Source organism: Streptopelia decaocto (assembly GCF_964273445.1).
Source record: "Streptopelia decaocto genome assembly, chromosome: 4".
Classification (NCBI taxonomy): Eukaryota; Metazoa; Chordata; class Aves; order Columbiformes; family Columbidae; genus Streptopelia; species Streptopelia decaocto.
This window is the reverse complement of record NC_138658.1, coordinates 37,029,877-37,047,171: the sequence shown is the minus strand read 5'-3', so window position 1 is coordinate 37,047,171 and position 17,295 is coordinate 37,029,877. Positions and strand designations below refer to the sequence as shown.

Here is a 17,295-nt window from a genome sequence, read left to right as displayed (position 1 = left end):
CCACCAGTCTGTGAATAATACGTACTCGGCCTGAAGGGACCTGTATCAAGTCCTTGCAAGATTCAAAAACAAAAATTTTCTCTTTGCAGGCAGCTTTCTTGTCTGTGGAAAAAAATGTACCAGGATGGCACCAGAGATGAGTTTGTGCTCCAAAACAAATTTGCTCAAGGCTAGAAACATTCTAGCTTTCTCTTTTTAACTGTTCAATGAATCATCATCCAAGCAAAAATGTCCCAACAAATCTCATTTCTATATGACAACAAGTATCATGTATGTTTTGAATGAACATGCAAAGAATCATATATATCGTATTTATTTGAAACACTGAAGTAACTCAAACTTATGATAAATGGAAGCAGTTTAGTGACATATTATCACTGGGTACTAATCATACCACTACACAAAGACTGATTTAAAAAAATCAATAGGCTACCTTATTGGAAACATCACAGAAATATATATATAAAACCATTATATTTTTTCCTCCCCAGTATAAAATCATGGAGTTATTTTACACTTCTTTAGTCTTATGGGCCCAGTAGACTGCAATAGATCACTGTCTTGTAACAAGAGCAGAAGAGAGAGAGGCGAACAGAAGAAAGAGAGAGAGGAGGAGAAAGAATAAAAACCTAATTACTGGAAGCTTTTCGTTTAGAAGCCTAATATCCAATTCCAAAAAGTTATATTGAAAGTTTTAAAAAAGTAATATAACATGATGCCGTAGATTCTTCTCTTTATCCGAGAAACTTGATTATAAATATACAAGAGTGTCTCTGGAGATAAGCTAGATCACTGCAACAGCTCCCAACCAAGCTTTCTTCAGAACTATCCCATCAAATGTAAATTTTCCAGAATGTTGAAAAAAAAAGTTTTTCTCACTTTCCAGTAGCACCTGTCTGGCTGTTAGCACCATTTTACAGCCAAAAATTGTAATTACATGTTGTCTTATATAAACATAAATACCTTCCTAATGCAAGTCATCTGTTGCCCTGTGCCACTGTTTGCTTTCACAGTTTATCACAGTGGGTTCCAACCACCCAAAAGTGCTTTCTGTCATCTGAGCTGGAGCTGGGCCATGCTTTCTCAACTGTAGCTGTGGCTGCAGAATACACCACCGAAAGAGTTGTGAAAAAAAAAAAAAAAGTTATTCAGCTGTGCTTGAGGAAGATGTTACAGTTCCTCATCTTCAAACTAAACTGACTTATCCACCTGTCTCTCTTCCTGATTATTGCATACACCCTTTACTGGTGAACAGACTGCAAGATGCAGTGTTTTACTCAATTTCCGGTTTATTTTTCATTATGTACGTCTTTCTAACTAAATGCTTACACATATTTCTGTTGTGATTAAATTAATAAAACTATTAAATGCCTTCCAGCAAGTATCTTAAGACACTAGCACTAAGTATTTCTCCACAGATATCATTGTAAAAGTATTGTATTCTGAAGACAAGTATATAAATAGGCAAAAACCTCACTTCGTCAGCTGAACAGTGATCAGATATCAAGTTCCAAAAGTCAAAATCCTTCAAGTCCAAAGTTCACTCTTCATTGACAGAGTAATAGCGTATTATGTCCACATTAAGGAATTCAGGGACAAGAAAGTTATAGTGTTTTCTGACAGCCATGAGTGTTTTGTCTGATTAATTATTCAGAGACGACAACCTCTTTTTAGATACTAAGTTCAGAAGATTGATTTGTCTCAAGCATTACAAAGTTTCTGTTTTAATCAGGAAATATTGTCAAAAGGGGAAAGTCAGATAACATAGAAGAATAGAATCTGCTAGAATGATAACAACTGGAAAAGGATTGAGAAAGAATAAAAATAAAATATAAAGTATCTGAACTCATATGAAATGAGAGAAGATATTATGGCAGAAATGCATTATAAAGCATTCAGTAAGTTTATATACTTAAAGATCCAAACTATGTTTATATGAAACTATGTTTCTTTGAAGGGGATTATACATATACACTATATCCAGGACACATCACACCTTTCTATTCATTTAAAAAAACTCACATTAGTTCAGACTTGTCCCTGCCTAATAAATTTATTCTAGTGATCAATGGTGTCATTTAAAACATACTTTGTAAATTACCAGGAAAAATTTATTTTTACCTAGAGAGGAAAGGGAAGAACATTTCATTTAGAAGTGAAAAAGAAAAGGGAAATAATGGTTGTGAAGGATTACAACCTGATGCTTTGAACTCTGTGAATTATAGTCTAGTCTTTCCCTAACACACAGCATTGGCCTGATTTCTTCCTAGAACCCACTCACAATATTAATAGAATCATTTAAACAATAAATATATATGTGAAAATGAACCATCACTTTAAAGAAATCCAAAATGTAACTGACTACAAATGTATAAATGTTTAGCATGTTGACAAAACACAACTTCTGCATGACAGAGATTACACAAAATACAAATCTATCATTGCCAGTCTTGTCTGGCACAGCTGTATAAATCCTGAAAATATGTAACAAAATCAATTTGCAGGCCATTTTTAGAACTAGAACATGACAATTCTTATTATTTTAAAAAGTCAAAATATGTGATGATTCCTGCTGGCACTACTAGGCCTACATGAAATGACTAGTTGTGTGATTCTAGGAGTAAACTCTGTTTTGTGCATATACTTATTTACTACAAATACAACGTAGACCTTGAAAGCTTCTTCCTAATGTAAAATACAAATTTAAAAGTAAAAAAATTTACTATATGTACAGAGGGATCTGAAAGACTTGGACCAGAGAAACGATTACTAGAAAAAAATAATATGCTTTAAAGAAGGTAAAATGTTTGCTAATTTATTTGTATGAGATGAAAAGCCTTTTTTCATCTTTCATGATTGCTTAAAAAAAAAAAATCAAAGTAATACTATTGATCAGAAGTCTAAACTGATGCTCATATTGCCTAAATTTTCGAGACATTATATAGTACAGTTCTACTAATTAGACACTTCTGTGTGGTTTTTTTCCTGAGTCATGAGGTTAGATTCTAAAGAGGCATTTAGCTATCATCAGTAAACTGATTTGTTGATTAGGCAACAGTCAACCAACCCAAAACTACTCACTGTTTTTTAGGCATGGAAAAAATGATTTCACGTAAAAAGAACTAACTGCATTGCATCATACAATATTCCAGTGTCATTATTTTAAATCAGATGCTTTTTCCAGATTGTTTTTTATATAATTTGGGAGGCCCCATTTAAAAGTAACTGACTGCCACATTCTCTCAGCATAAATGTGTAACTTCTAAAACTGTCATTTAGGAGAAACCAAACCTCTAAAGTCAGCTTAAGAATTCTCAGTACTGAAGAATATGGTGATGAATGCTATCATCTACTCAGTCAAGTCACAACCCTGAAACTTTTTAGGGGAAAGAAACACTGCAAGAGGACGCGAAACAAGCAGTGCTGTGAAGAACAAATTTTGAAACTTTGAAGTATCTTTAACTCAAAGTTATGTACAAAGTTATGTACTCAAAGTCCTGTACTTGAATGCAATGCAAATAATCATATGGAAGAAAAAAAGACCCACACATTATTGATGTCATATAAGATACTTGAATCTTGACAGGTATTCTTCTCATTTTCTAAACCACATCACTTATACAATATACTGATTCTTATTACTTGCTCATAGTTATCTGTTATTAAAGCTAACCAATTAAATACTATTTCATTTTTGTTTTGATAAAATATTTTAGCAAACAAATGTTAATAGCAGTGCATGGTAATAAATTTTGCTACATGTTAAACATAGTCAGGATTCAGGTTTTTAGCTACTCTAAAAAAAAAAAATGGCAGAATTGAAATCCCAAATGCTGTTGACTTTCGATTTGGGGAGGTGGGTGGACAGGACTGTTTCGTTGTGTAGTTTTACACAAGACAACATAACTATGCAGATTTGTGTGTATATACACAGAAGAAAAACACTAAGCAAAATTTCACTACTAACACCAGGTGGTATCCTGCCACAGACAGATTATTATAGTCTGCTCCCAATGGGTAATTGCAGAGACCACTGTTATGCAAATATTTCCTCACAACCTCAGCTTCACTCATGTCTAACTGTACTCAGTGATACATGTCCTCAGATGATATAAACCTCCATCGCTCTGATCTGCCTCAGTGAAATTACATTCATAACTAAAAAGACGCACATTTTTGCAAGAGCAAGGCCTAAAATTCTGTTCTTCTGCAAAACATTAAGAAGTGCAAAGTTTGGCAAGAACGTACACATAATGTTAAACAAATGTTGTAGTACAAAGTGGGAATTTCATAGCTAATGCGTTATATTAAGAGATCTGAGTAAAAAAAATACTAGTGTACACAGTATGTAATTCACATCACATTACAACTGGGATTTGGAAAAAAAAAACTGGGATAAACTAGACCTAATTCAAATTTAGTAACACTTAGTAAATTTGGGGTTTTTTTTCCTCCACATCTCACAAAGTTTATTTGTCTCCGCTGTTATTTAAATATATATATGCATTCCACATATTTTCTACAGACATTACTACCCAGAACAGTATTTTAAGGCAGGAGAGCACTTTATGCTTACATAAATAGAACAAATTCAAAGCTTCCAGGAAAACTATAAGGGAAAAAGTCACTGACTTTCATACTGAAATATAATATTCACTCTACCTACTCAGTGTATACTCAGAGGCATTCAGAGGTACAAAGGTGTGATTTTCTATACCTGAGAAGAAGTGTGCTTTGAAGCCTTTTTTTGACACAGTGTTGTCAGATCTGAACTCAATTCGCATGTTGTTGTACTGAGAGGTGATAACTTCAGGCACTTCTGTACCACAGAATTTACCGTGTAGTTTAGAATCAGAAGAAAGGCCACTACGAATCTCCACATAATCGTATTTACAAACCTGAGGAAATAAAATTTTTTTTTTTTTTTTGGTTAACTGAAAGAAAAGCATAAAGTTATTTACAAATACAAGAACTCAGATTGGCATATGCTGCTTAATAATAGTTTAATAATATCTTTTTTTCCACTTTTCCCTTGCTCTGAAAACATTTGTAAATGCTTACAAACATTCACTGATTTTGTGTAAGAATATTTTAAGGTCACTAAGGCATAGCTGTACTATGCATTACATTCAAAACTGTATTTTGATAGATACTACTCTGTGTTTAGTATCTACATTTCAACATGCTTAGTAATGGTTCCACTTAATCTAAAAAGTAAAAATTCCAGTCACATTAAACTTAAATCTAGAAATATTCACCCAAAGAATTATACCTATTTTGCACTATAAATCACATACCCAGAACCTACAAACCCTCTACTGCTTGCACCTCATAGATTTTTTAATATTAATTTTCTTTAAATATTGATTATCTAATATTTATTTAATATTAATATTTAAATATTAATTTTCACATCTTTTTTAACAGTGGTATACCTATAATTTGGCGGCCTGATGCATGTCATTTTCATTAAAAGCTTAAAATTAAAATAAAATAATGTAATTAAAAAAGTGTTATTCAAGACCTACTACTCATGATAATACTTTCAATGTATAATCCTTTGGGCAACCTAAAGCTTTCTACCTAAAAACTTCTAAGCTTCTTAGGCTCAACTAGCAATCATTTAATCAAAAATGTCCCAGTTGTCTACAATTAAGAGAAAAGAGTGGCCAGGGGGATTCAAACAGAGCTTAGATCATCCATTAAATCCAAGATGTATTTGATAAATCACAATTTCTAGTCAAAAAAAGAGATGTCAGGGAAGTTGGGGAAGAACCACACAAAAGGAAAGCCTTTTTTGCTTTCTCTCCCTACGAAACATTAAATGATTGTCAACATTTCCGTGTTTTTTTCATACGATACATTCTAGGTGTAGATTAAATTTTCATTGCCACTAGAAAAATTTCCAAATGTTGCCGAGTTGGATAAGCAACTAATTCAGTGGAAACCACTTTTATACACTATATGTAACAGAAATATTTCTAAAACTTGAGTTACTGCTGCATGCTGATTTATCTTAATTGTAAGATAAATTCATATTAATGTATATGATTTTCAAATATAGCTCACAATGTTAATAAATCCCTGCAATTTCAGCAATATATTGGTGGTTAGTTTTGATAATTCACAGCTTTAGATTGGAAATGAGATGTAATTTCAGATAGGTCTAATACCTTTCATACTACACTGTATTAAGAAAAAATTACAAGTTAAATGCAAAATTAAAATTGTAAAATGTAAACGTGAAATATTAAAATTGTAGTATTGGAAAAGACTTATTAAACTTGTTCCTAAATGGAGTTCCTCTAAAAATAAATTAGATCATTTGCTATGTGAATACATTTTATGTCTGCACTCTGACAATATATTAAAATGTTCCAGATATTATATGTGTTTCTTCTGATTTTCAGAGGTACCATTCTTACTACTACTATTTCATGATATAAAGCTGGAGCTGATTTAGTAACACAAGAGAGGATCAAACTAAAGTTCTAGATGCTGAAAAACATTATGTATGTATCTTGCATGATCTTAGAAAACTCATTTTACTTCATTACACCTCAGGTGTCTTCCTTGCAAATCTGGCTTAAGTACCAAGAAACTGCAGGAAAAATATTTTATAATTTGTTTAAATGGCAATTCAATTTAAATTCTTTGGGATTTTTAAGACTTTTATTATACCTTTTGCATTTCTTGTAGGGATGATAACAGGACATGAATGTAATATATTATAAATCATTAAAAGTAAGTTGGAATTTCATGGACTTTAGAGTAATGACCTTAAGTTATTTTTTTTTAAAAAAAAAAAAAAAAAAAAAAAGAAATAAAATCTCACATTGCTGCCTCTGCAAATAAATTTGAGATATTTTGGAGATGCCATGGCTGTTTTTTTTCTTAGTTATAAATGGAACTCCAGCTTTTGCCACTTCAAATCTCATGCCCAAAACACGGCACATCTTCACATCAAATATAATCCTACAAACTTGTTTAATCAGAAATAATGTCATGGGATTTGAGTTTTTAACATCATATGAAGAATATACAGATAAGCTCAATGGCTACAGCACATTACATCTGGAGTTCTGCAGGGAGACTCAATGGTATGACAGACTGGTGTCTAGGAAGCAGAACAGAGGCTAAAAATTTTATTTTGAAATCAATATTTTGCCAATTTACACCCCATAATCACTGCAACTCCCACCACTTTGTTTAATTCTCTGCCCTGCCCTTTTCCCCACCTGAGGATGAGATCCTCCATACCTCCGGGGCTGCCCAGTTCAAACACTGCTACACAGTTCTGTTGTGCCTTATTTCCAATATTGCTCTTTTTAAGATATTCCCACCGACGTACTTGTAAGTTATTTAAATGCTCCGTCACTAACCACAGCTTATGTATATTTGTAGTCATAGTGTGAAAAGATGATTTGGTTTCTCCAGAATTTCTTCTCTTGAATTCTTTCCAATATGCCTCAGCCATTAGCTCTGTTTTACTTTGTTGATAAAAAAAGTCAACTGAGACTCAGCAGAGAACATTTCTTTTAAATTTCTTGTAATACATATACATTTAGATGATATGTAAAGGAGAGCTATTCTCTCCATGCTTGTTTTGAAAGAATCCAGAAACAGTCCCAAAACAAAAACAGGAATATCTATGGTTATTGTCATCGTATGAAGAATCAGCAAGGATTTTATAAGACAATATCTATTTTTCAACACTCATGAAACTGTTTATTGTGTAACAGATTGTGCAGCTGTTTGTTCACAGTTACTTACCTCATTCCCTTCTAACTCAAAAAACTCAAACTTCATTGAAATCCGGTATTGTGTTGGGGCAACCACCTGCCACACACAGTTTTTGTTTGGAGGATACTCTTTGGGCCACCCTGGTGTGGTTATAGTCCCATTTAGCTTTGTCAGGAGTCCTCCACAGGCGGCTGTAAAATTAAAAGGGAGAGCATAATTTCTTGACTGCAACTGTGTTTTACTATAAACAGAAGCATGCTGAGAAGATTCAGTCCTCTCATTAAGTATACTGCTGTAATGCCCAGACAGACTAATCAGAATTTTGTTTTATCGTACTTGGTGCAAGCAAAGAGAAAGAGACAGCCCCTATCTTGAACAGCTTGCAGGTTTGTGGACAGAGATAAGTTTCAAGACTACACAAGGCGTTATCATATCCATTCTTTTCCCTTCCCTCCAGAGACTCTGGTTATTCTCTCACAGCCTTTCCCATGCAAGTCCTCTGACCTCACTGCCCTCCCCAGGACCTTGACCACCCCTCTTCTGACAGACTACTTAAGATGCACTTGGCATTTCCCCAGCTTCTCTTCTTGATTATTGATCTAGAATCAGCCCTACCTGTCTCAGCTCATATAGCTGTATATGTCTCCTGTAACCTACTAGAGAGGGTCACTTCTTAGGGATAACAGTCATATACTCTTCAGTCACAATTACTTTTGCTGAAGTATGGATGTTGAAGCAATAGAGAAAATACCTATTCGGCATATATTTGGAAATAACATACAACAGAACAGTACTGTATTATGCTTGTGAATGCAGTTCAGATAGCTAAGGATAAACATATAAACTTTTTCCATCTGTGGGAAAAAAAAAAAAAAAAGAAAAAAAAAAAAAGGATAGAAGAAAAAAAAGGAAAGTAATAGGATTTGCAGGGTTTCTTGATCACTCTCTGTTCCATTCATACCATTACAGCACTGTGACAGCACTGGAAATCATCCACAAATCTAAAAACTGGCTGGGGGGAGCTCCACCTTCTTCCAACTGCTCTGCACCAATGCTAAATGCTTTAAAAACTGGCTAGTCCTGCTAGCTGAAGGTCTCACACACTGCATTTACTTCAGCCAACACAACTGGGAGAACTCTCTCCAATTTCTGTGTCAGGGCTCATTTGAGCAATCCAGACACATACCAGTCTTCCTCCTGGCATCTGGCTTTCCAAACAGAAGACACATATAGGTAATCTGAGTGGGGCGGGGGGCTAAAACATTGGGTCACACATCAGTATGTCAAAAAAAACACAGGCATAGGTTTAGAGACTGCACTCAGATGACACAAGCTATATTCCCAAAGGATCCAGTCTGTGTCAGGACAACTACAGCTAGTTTTCAGTTTCTGCTTTTCAATGTCACTCTGTTGTTCCTTGAGGCGATGGTAGAAAAAGTGGAAATACTAAAAAAAAAACAAACTTAAAGCTTTCCAATATGCTGCAGCAGGTGAGATTTGGATACAACCAGCATGAAGTTATTTTCTGTGCATGTCAACACTGCAATGAAGCATTGGGCAGAATTTGAGTTAGAAGCTTCTACTCTGGCATTGTGGGAATGAATTCAGCTAGGTCACTCCTCAAATTCCCAAACTATAACAAAGACATAATGTTCACTGTGACTACACAGTGATTTTAATTCAGCAGTCCCAAGTAGTATCTACATACAGTGAGTGCTATGTCATATGGAACAACTGCATATACACTTCTAGGGATAGCTCAGGGTTTTTGCTCCATGCTGCACTGTATTGATTCCTCTTTTTGCCAGACTTACTTTTCTGTTTGGGTCCTGGGGAAGTATTGCTTCTTTACTTTTGAAGGCAGAGGGAAGCGTCTTGTGAAAGACTGGTATTCTTCCCTAACATTCTGGCTCAGGTCAGCAGGCAGACTGAACCAGATTCCTTACATAAATTTGGACTGATGATCAAAGGCCCAGAGATTAAACCTCTGTCTTCATGGATCCCTTAGCTTAACCTTACTTTCTGCATACTGCTTATTATGCAGGCATCTAAATAAATTATCTTTCCAATGTGTTCACTATTTAAGGAGCAGGGAGGGAGGAGGGAGAGGGAAGAAACAACTGAAAAAGCAACCAGCTTGATTGTAGCCAGAATCCAAAACCCAAAATCTAGGACTCTCACTGCATCATACAAACGCACATGGCCCAAACAAACAAAACCAAATCTTCAGAATCAGAAGCAAAAGAACAAAAAGTGCAAAGAAACTAAGCAAAACTACCCCAAATTGTGGCAAATTTTGAACTAAAGCTGGGAAACTGGAAGAGAGCCAGTGAATCACATCAGAAGAAAACTGTAATTCCAAGCACTCCAATTTTCAAACTCCACTCACTATTGAAATAAACAGATGAACTGAGATAAGAATTATCTGTGCTATCCCTGAGTTTGGTGATATTTATGAATAAAAATCAAACAATAATTGGCACATAATGATTAAGAGCTTTTCCTTCTTTCCTTTGATATGAAATATGTATGGAATGCAAAATCTTATCTCAGTCCAATCCCATGTTTACACAGATTTCCACTTATCAGGTTTTTATTTCTCCAAATGATTATTTGAATGTGCTTTGCTCACCCTGAAATGTAGAATTTGTTTCCAGCAAGAAAAGTCCACAATCTGACTGGGAGTGAGGAGGATTTCCCTGAGCCTTGAGCTAGAATAAAGGATTCTGCTCTTCAAATCAGCCAGCTTCCCAGTCACACCCCTGTCAGAGGTGGTCAGAGGTGTCATTAAATACTCTAATTCTGAGACAGTGGCACATTGCTGATAAATGTCTCCTTACATGTGGTGGAAGACTGCTTTAATGAGCATGAGGATGTAATGAGTAATGAGCATGAGGATGTAATGAGCAATTTGGGAAGGTATGAAGTCCTGCTTTGCATTGTTCCCAGTCGACTAACAGCACCACCTGTAAAGCTAAATTAGTGACAGATGACTGCTGGGGACCGACATTACTCTTGGCACCATTGCTAAAAGGGAGCACTGGTTTTCCAGGCCGGGTTCCACAGGTCTCACATTGCTAGGTGTAATGTTTCAGTCATGGCACTCTGTGAGCTTTAAGAGCCCATAACACAGCAACGCACTGTACCTTCACAACTCTTTTTGTCAGGACCAAGTTCATATCCAGGATCACAGGCGCACTGGTAACTGCCCAGAGTATTTACACAGCGCTGCTCACAGCCACCATTGTCAGGTTTGGCACATTCATCTTCCTCTGCCAAGACAGGGAAGAATGCAAAAATGTGTTAAATAGTTACCTTCCTCAGCTGTAATTGCTGGATCAATATTAACCCAGAAAGGTGTACACATGCCATTTTAAGGTGCACTACATAACACACTGTGGTTGCTGACTAGAGCATTTTCAAATGCTAAGGAGACCTGCAATGAAGAAAATGAAAATTTGTCCTTTGTGGGATTTGGGTGGGGTTTTTTACAACAATACCTACTGACAGCTGCAGACCTAATTTATAAGCACTTTGTGGGCAGCATACAATAATTCAGGCAGCAGTAATCTAAAGGTTTTATAAAGTATTGAAAGAAAGATTGAAAATCCACAGCAGGGTCACTTGAAGGGCACTTTATCTCCCACAGAATCAATTTGTGCATTATCCTGAATTCATACTCAAAAACAGATTAACAGAATCCTCAAATCCCAGGTTTTCATTCTACCCATATTAAAGGGAACAACATGCACCAGTGACGGGGGAGGGAAAGGAATAATGTATTATCTGTAGTAGCTCTGAAGTATACCCATGAGATTCATTGTTAAAATATTCCTCAGTCATTAAAATATTGTTTCCTTATACCAGGACAAGTAATTTCTTCAGAATAGAATAGAGCTCCCACTCATGTCTACAGCCTTCAAGGTTACGATTACCTACACTGAAAACTAGCAGTTAGGGTAAGAAAAGCCTCAGCTTGTGGCTTTTCAAAAAAGCAAAACAGTTCTCCTTGTGGCATGACCTGTATTTCAGGTGTCACCATGGCCCCACCACTGCTAGTGGCTTTTACTGAGCCAAAGGTAGCACAGGGTAGGAATTACAACCTCCTCATGCACCAACTGCTGCAGGTATATCTGCAATTGCATTACACCTGTCCCACCTCCCTTATCCCGCCCACCCAAAATGGAGGAAGACGATGAGGCCTTTGGCCACTGTATCATTTCTCAGCTGTGTTTTTTTTTCTTACTCACAGAAAGTAATAAATTGATAAAACAACCTAATGCAGCAAAAGGATTAGAAAAATACCACAACGTTCAGACAAAACACCCATTTGCCTGTATCACAATTATACTATTTAAATTTATGTTTGATAACACAAATACAAATAAAATTAAAACAGAACCAAAACAAACAAAAAAACCCACACCACAAACATTTTTTATAGGATTAGGTATGTTTCAAAGGTGTTTCGAAACTAAGCTGATTATTTGAGCCTGAAGAATCTAGGAAATTGCACTGAATGCGTTCCTTCATTCTTTGGACCTTTTACAAGGAGATAGAAATACCTCAACTGTTTTGATTTGATAAAATTTCATGCCCAGGTAAAAAATATGCTGGAGACAGCACAGAGTTGATTTTAGAAAAAGTAGGTTGAAAAATATTTTTCATATCCTATAATATGTTTTCTCATTCAAAAAGAAGTGATAATCAACTCACAGGTCCCAAAATATGCTTTAACATTTACCTTTAAAAAAGTTAGCTGCAAACCCTGCTTTGTTAACAGTTCCATCAGAAACAAACTTCATCCACAGCGTATTAGAGGTAGATCTAATGTCTTCTGGCTTGTCATAGCCACAAAAGTGACCAATTAAAGGACTGTTCTCATTCGTTCCATCTCGAATTTCCAAGTAGTCATATGCACAGTTATCATGTCTTTCAATCTGTAAAAAAATATTTTTTGAAGTGACCTACTTGAACTTGACCATAAATATCAAATATCAATCAGCTACTACAGAATAGAACTTTTTCAAAGTTAAGGTTAGGGTTCTCTGTTTAGGGTTCAAACACCAGGAAGATAAGAATAACAAGATAAGATAACAAGTATCATTGGACTGTTTTTAATATACTTGTTTTCTACAAGAATAAATAATTTTGAGATTATTACACTGAACACAACAGTCTAACTGGAAAAAAATGAAACTAAAAAAACACCTGCTCACTTCTAAGCTTCCCCATGTTCTGTCAAATTCCTACTCTTAGTTCAAGTAAAGTCATCTTTTCTCGTGTACACTCAAGTATACAAAATTAACAATTCAACAACTAACCAGGTCAGAAATATTAATTGGTTTTGAAATATTAAAAAAAGAAATTTTAATACCAGAGCATTTTTTGACATTATCAACCTATACTGTTTCAGGTGATGATCAATATTTTATTTTCTTCCTTCTTCTTCAACACAGTGCAAAATTTTGCATTTGCCAGTATCCACCATATTGTAGGGTAACTGTAAAAAATTTCAGTGCATTTAGGGTTTGGGGCATCTGTAGAATTAGATCCAAATACACTTCTAAAATTATCAGCCATTAATTAGCCAGTAGAACAGACGACAAAAGTATCATCACTACGTTTTTGCAGCTGATGTGTCTGATTTCTGATTCACAGTTCCTGATTTCAAGTGTCTTCTTTTAACTTGAGTGAATCTTTGCATAGAGAAATCTACTGAAACCAGAACAATTGAAAATGCACCTCTCACTTAAACATCCTGTCAGATAACATCCAAACATAGACCAGCACGTGAGTGGACATGTATGTTTCTATTTAGGTAGCAAGTCTTGTGCTCTTCACATAATAGTATCTGCAGAGTTAGTCAGAGTGGGAATTGCAACTAAGAAGAAAGCAGTAGAAGCCAGAATATAATCCTATCTGAAACACAGATAATTTATGATTCTTGTCTTTATTGAGAAAGTATCTTTCCCAACAGAATTAAAAGCTCTTTTTTACTACAGTATTGCTGCAAGTTACTCAAGTAATATAGCATCTTAGCTATAAAAGAATTAACTAAATCCAAGCATTCAAAAATAAACCCTCTAAGAAAACTATTGTTCAACTAAGTGGCTGAATCCATGAGGCAGGGTTGGAGGGCAGACAGGACTATAGTCAGGGAGAAAGCATTGCAGAAGCCTCAAATTCAATTCAACACATCCAAATTCTATTAAAATGACTAAGAAGTCAAAACCAAACCAAACCCAGAAAAATCAACATCTTATCTCAGAACAGAGGTTTTCTTGCATGTAAGCTGCATAGTTAGTACAAGTAGCTGCTGATACTCTGCTCTAATTGTGCATTATGACCAAGACTAAGCCCAGTAACCACCACAGACTAAGGAGATTTCATTTAGCATATTAGGATTTCAGCTTCTTTTATGTAAGAGGGAAAATTGGGAGAAGAGTTTGTTCGATTTTATTTCATTTTAATGGCATCAAAATATAGCACTTACACACAGAATTTGTCTGTCTTCTTTCCAACTATCCAATTCTTCAAGATTTACATATGCAATTTTATTTCACTCACTTCTCTGGCACAATCCATACTGCCATTTACTCTGATTTTTTAGCTGTTTGCTCAATAATTGCTTTGGGCCAGAGTTTGGGAAATGACTGAGAAAAGTCAAGAAGATCTGGGATGCAACTACTCATTGCTGACTTCAATGGCAATTGTACATTTCCAACTAATTTGATCAGGCACGTGCCTACCTGAGCATTGATAAGTTTTTGGCACTGTAATACCAATTCCAAGTTTTCATTAATCTAAGTAATAAATTTTAAACACATGACATCATATTCCGATTTGAAACAAAGGCTGCTTTGTTATCTCAATAAAAATCATTGGCACTCTGATGCAGAAAGAAGTGAGCTGGTCCAAGGACCACTATTATCAATGAAAGAATTGTGTATTTTCCCCATGTGTTCGTGGTCTTTTCACCACTCAAAACTTTTAATTAACATCTTTTTCCATGTTTCCATGTTTTCCATGTTCTGTGGGGTAATATGGAAAATCTGATTTTTCACAAGCCAAGTGCAGCTCTAAGTTAAACATACCAAATTCCATTTGAGGTGAATTGTTAATTTCTTTTCTAAGAATCACTCTATTTTTGGCAGAAGACAACAGCTAAAAATACGTTTTGTATAGCAGTAAGTCACTGCACTTCCTAAGATTATAAAAATCAACCAACTTAGAAAGTGCTCTTGATTTTCAACAAAACAGCTAGAAAGGTGGCCATTCTACCATCTTCATTTTTTTTAGTGTACTGCTACTGCAAGTGACGTTTTTATAATTATCAATATGATTATATTAAGAGATTTAGTTGTTACATTTATATATAAACTAACAGATAAGTATTGCATTTTTGAGAAATGAAAACTGCGGATGGAGGCACTTGGTAACCATTGAAAAAGAACTACTATAAAACATACTTTGCTTATCTGTACCCTAGGTTTTAAGATGTGGTATTGTCATCTGGGAACACTGCCATACAAAGACCTATTATACTTGAAATAGCCTCATTTTCTTCCTACTACAAGGACAGAAAATCTTCTCAAGTTAATGAAACAACTCCCAATTGTAAGTGAACTGATCCTGTAAACCTTATTTACTGGAGCATTAAAATTTCACAAGATTGATATTACATGCGGATGAGAAAGAATATGCAAAACGTTAGCAAATGCAAAAAAAGCATAAATAAACAAGTTTTACAGAAAAATGCATTGCGTATAGGAGAATGAAAGAAACCATCAGGTCCTCAAGGACTCAGAGGAAACCCAGAATTTGAATGGCATTAGAGAACTAAGTTGAGAAAATGCCAGAAAAAATCCTAAGACCGGAGCATAAGCACAAGAAAACTCTAAGAAATCTCCTGGTCAAATGGAAAGCCAGATATGTTCTCAACATTCATTCTAAAAAGAAAAGAAAATCCCTTGCACATAGTTTCAGGTTTTTTTAAAAAAAGCAAAACCAAACCAAAAAACCCCACAAACACAAAAAAAAACAAAACCAGAAACAACAACTCTACATGCAAATGTATTTGTTCAAAAATTCTAGACTACCTTTGTTTTGTAGTCCTCCTCCAATAGAAAAAATAAATAGGGGAGAAAAAATAAATAAAGAAAAAATAGAAGAGTAGAGGATTTCAAGAACAAATTTGGTAGTAATCGTATTTCAGGAAAAATCTTCCAATTATTTTTTGTCATTTCTAATTTATTTATTGACAGAGTCAAATTCCAGTACTGGAAAGGATACATAAGGCAGGTCATAGAGGTTAGAGTCATGAAAGCTGGGATATACCCTAGTGGAATCAGAATATCAGATAATTTTTATTCCCTGACTTATATAAGAATAATTTAAATGAACTCTATCTGCTCAACGATTAACAGGGCCACTCAAATGAGGAAGATTAATATGGCTCAGCTCTACAAACTCTCTGGATTGCCTCAGCTTATGAGACTGTGTGCCAACAAAAGTTCTTTAAAAAAAAAAAGATCGATAGATAGATAGACAGACAGACAGATAGATAGATAGATAGATAGATAGACAGATAGATTTGGGGCACTAATTTTCAGAGAACAAGACAATAAAAGTGACTATAACAAAGAAGTAAAAAGATGGAGCTACCAGTCTGAACATCTCTGCAGTCACCTAGATACTGGGAAGTGCAGCTGCCCATCAGGCAGCCAAATAGGAAAGGGTAATCCCACACTCAGTGGAAAATGCGTTGCCCACAGCAGGCAAAACAAGATGACTCATTGATACAGTTTGAAGTTCTCAGCTTCCCCAGTGCTTTCATTTCAGAGTGAAGGTTATTTATACAGTTATTTTTCTAGCATTACATATGGATAATGAGAATACCTCTTACTTAACTGTACCTTTCAAAGGCCAGAGAAGTAATTTTCTCACAAACACGCTGCAATAACTCTTTGGCCTGACATTTACTTTTTTTGATCTCAGTTGGCATGAAGAACTGTGATTTTTAAACAACTTTTTGTTTTACTGGGCAGTGCACCAAGGATTCTGTCCAGAGAGGGACTTAGTACCAAAAACCAGAACACCTACGTTCAGGCACTTGGACCTGAAATGGAAATCAGACCCAGCAGCAAACATCTAGGCGAGGCACTGCAGAGCAGTTTCCAAAGCAACTCTCACTTTCAGCGAGGAACCTCGTGGACAAGCCAATAAGAAACACCACAAAGACAGATCTAACAGAAGTCTTGTGCCTTTCTGGGGCACCTCACTTGGTGCTCAAGGGTCTCTTGCCACTCTGGAATCATAACACAGATTCTCCCTAGAAAAGTATGTGGTTTTCAACTCCCCACTGTTGGAATTATTTTTTTTTTTTTTTTTTGAAAATACATCAAGAAGAGGCACTAACTTGAAACTACCACTCAACTATACTTCTGCTCAATTTCCTTTCTTATTATGAGGTATCAGTCCACACATTTCACCTCTAGAGAGTGCCATAATACTAAATAGTCTGGGGAAAAACTCTACAATTCTTATAGC

The 17,295-nt window shown here is 35.3% G+C and overlaps 1 protein-coding gene across 1 annotated transcript in view; it reads right to left on the bottom strand.

Moving 5' to 3' along the window:
* TLL1 (tolloid like 1) overlaps positions 1 to 17,295 on the bottom strand; it is a 133,688-nt gene that overhangs the window by 17,499 nt on the left and 98,894 nt on the right. Inside the window, exons 13-16 of the mRNA XM_082050525.1 lie at positions 12,488 to 12,683; positions 10,890 to 11,015; positions 7,774 to 7,934; positions 4,718 to 4,898 (exon numbers count right to left, since the gene is read on the bottom strand). Coding sequence (XP_081906651.1) covers positions 4,718 to 4,898; positions 7,774 to 7,934; positions 10,890 to 11,015; positions 12,488 to 12,683 — 664 coding nt within the window. The remainder of the gene's footprint in view (positions 1 to 4,717; positions 4,899 to 7,773; positions 7,935 to 10,889; positions 11,016 to 12,487; positions 12,684 to 17,295) is intronic.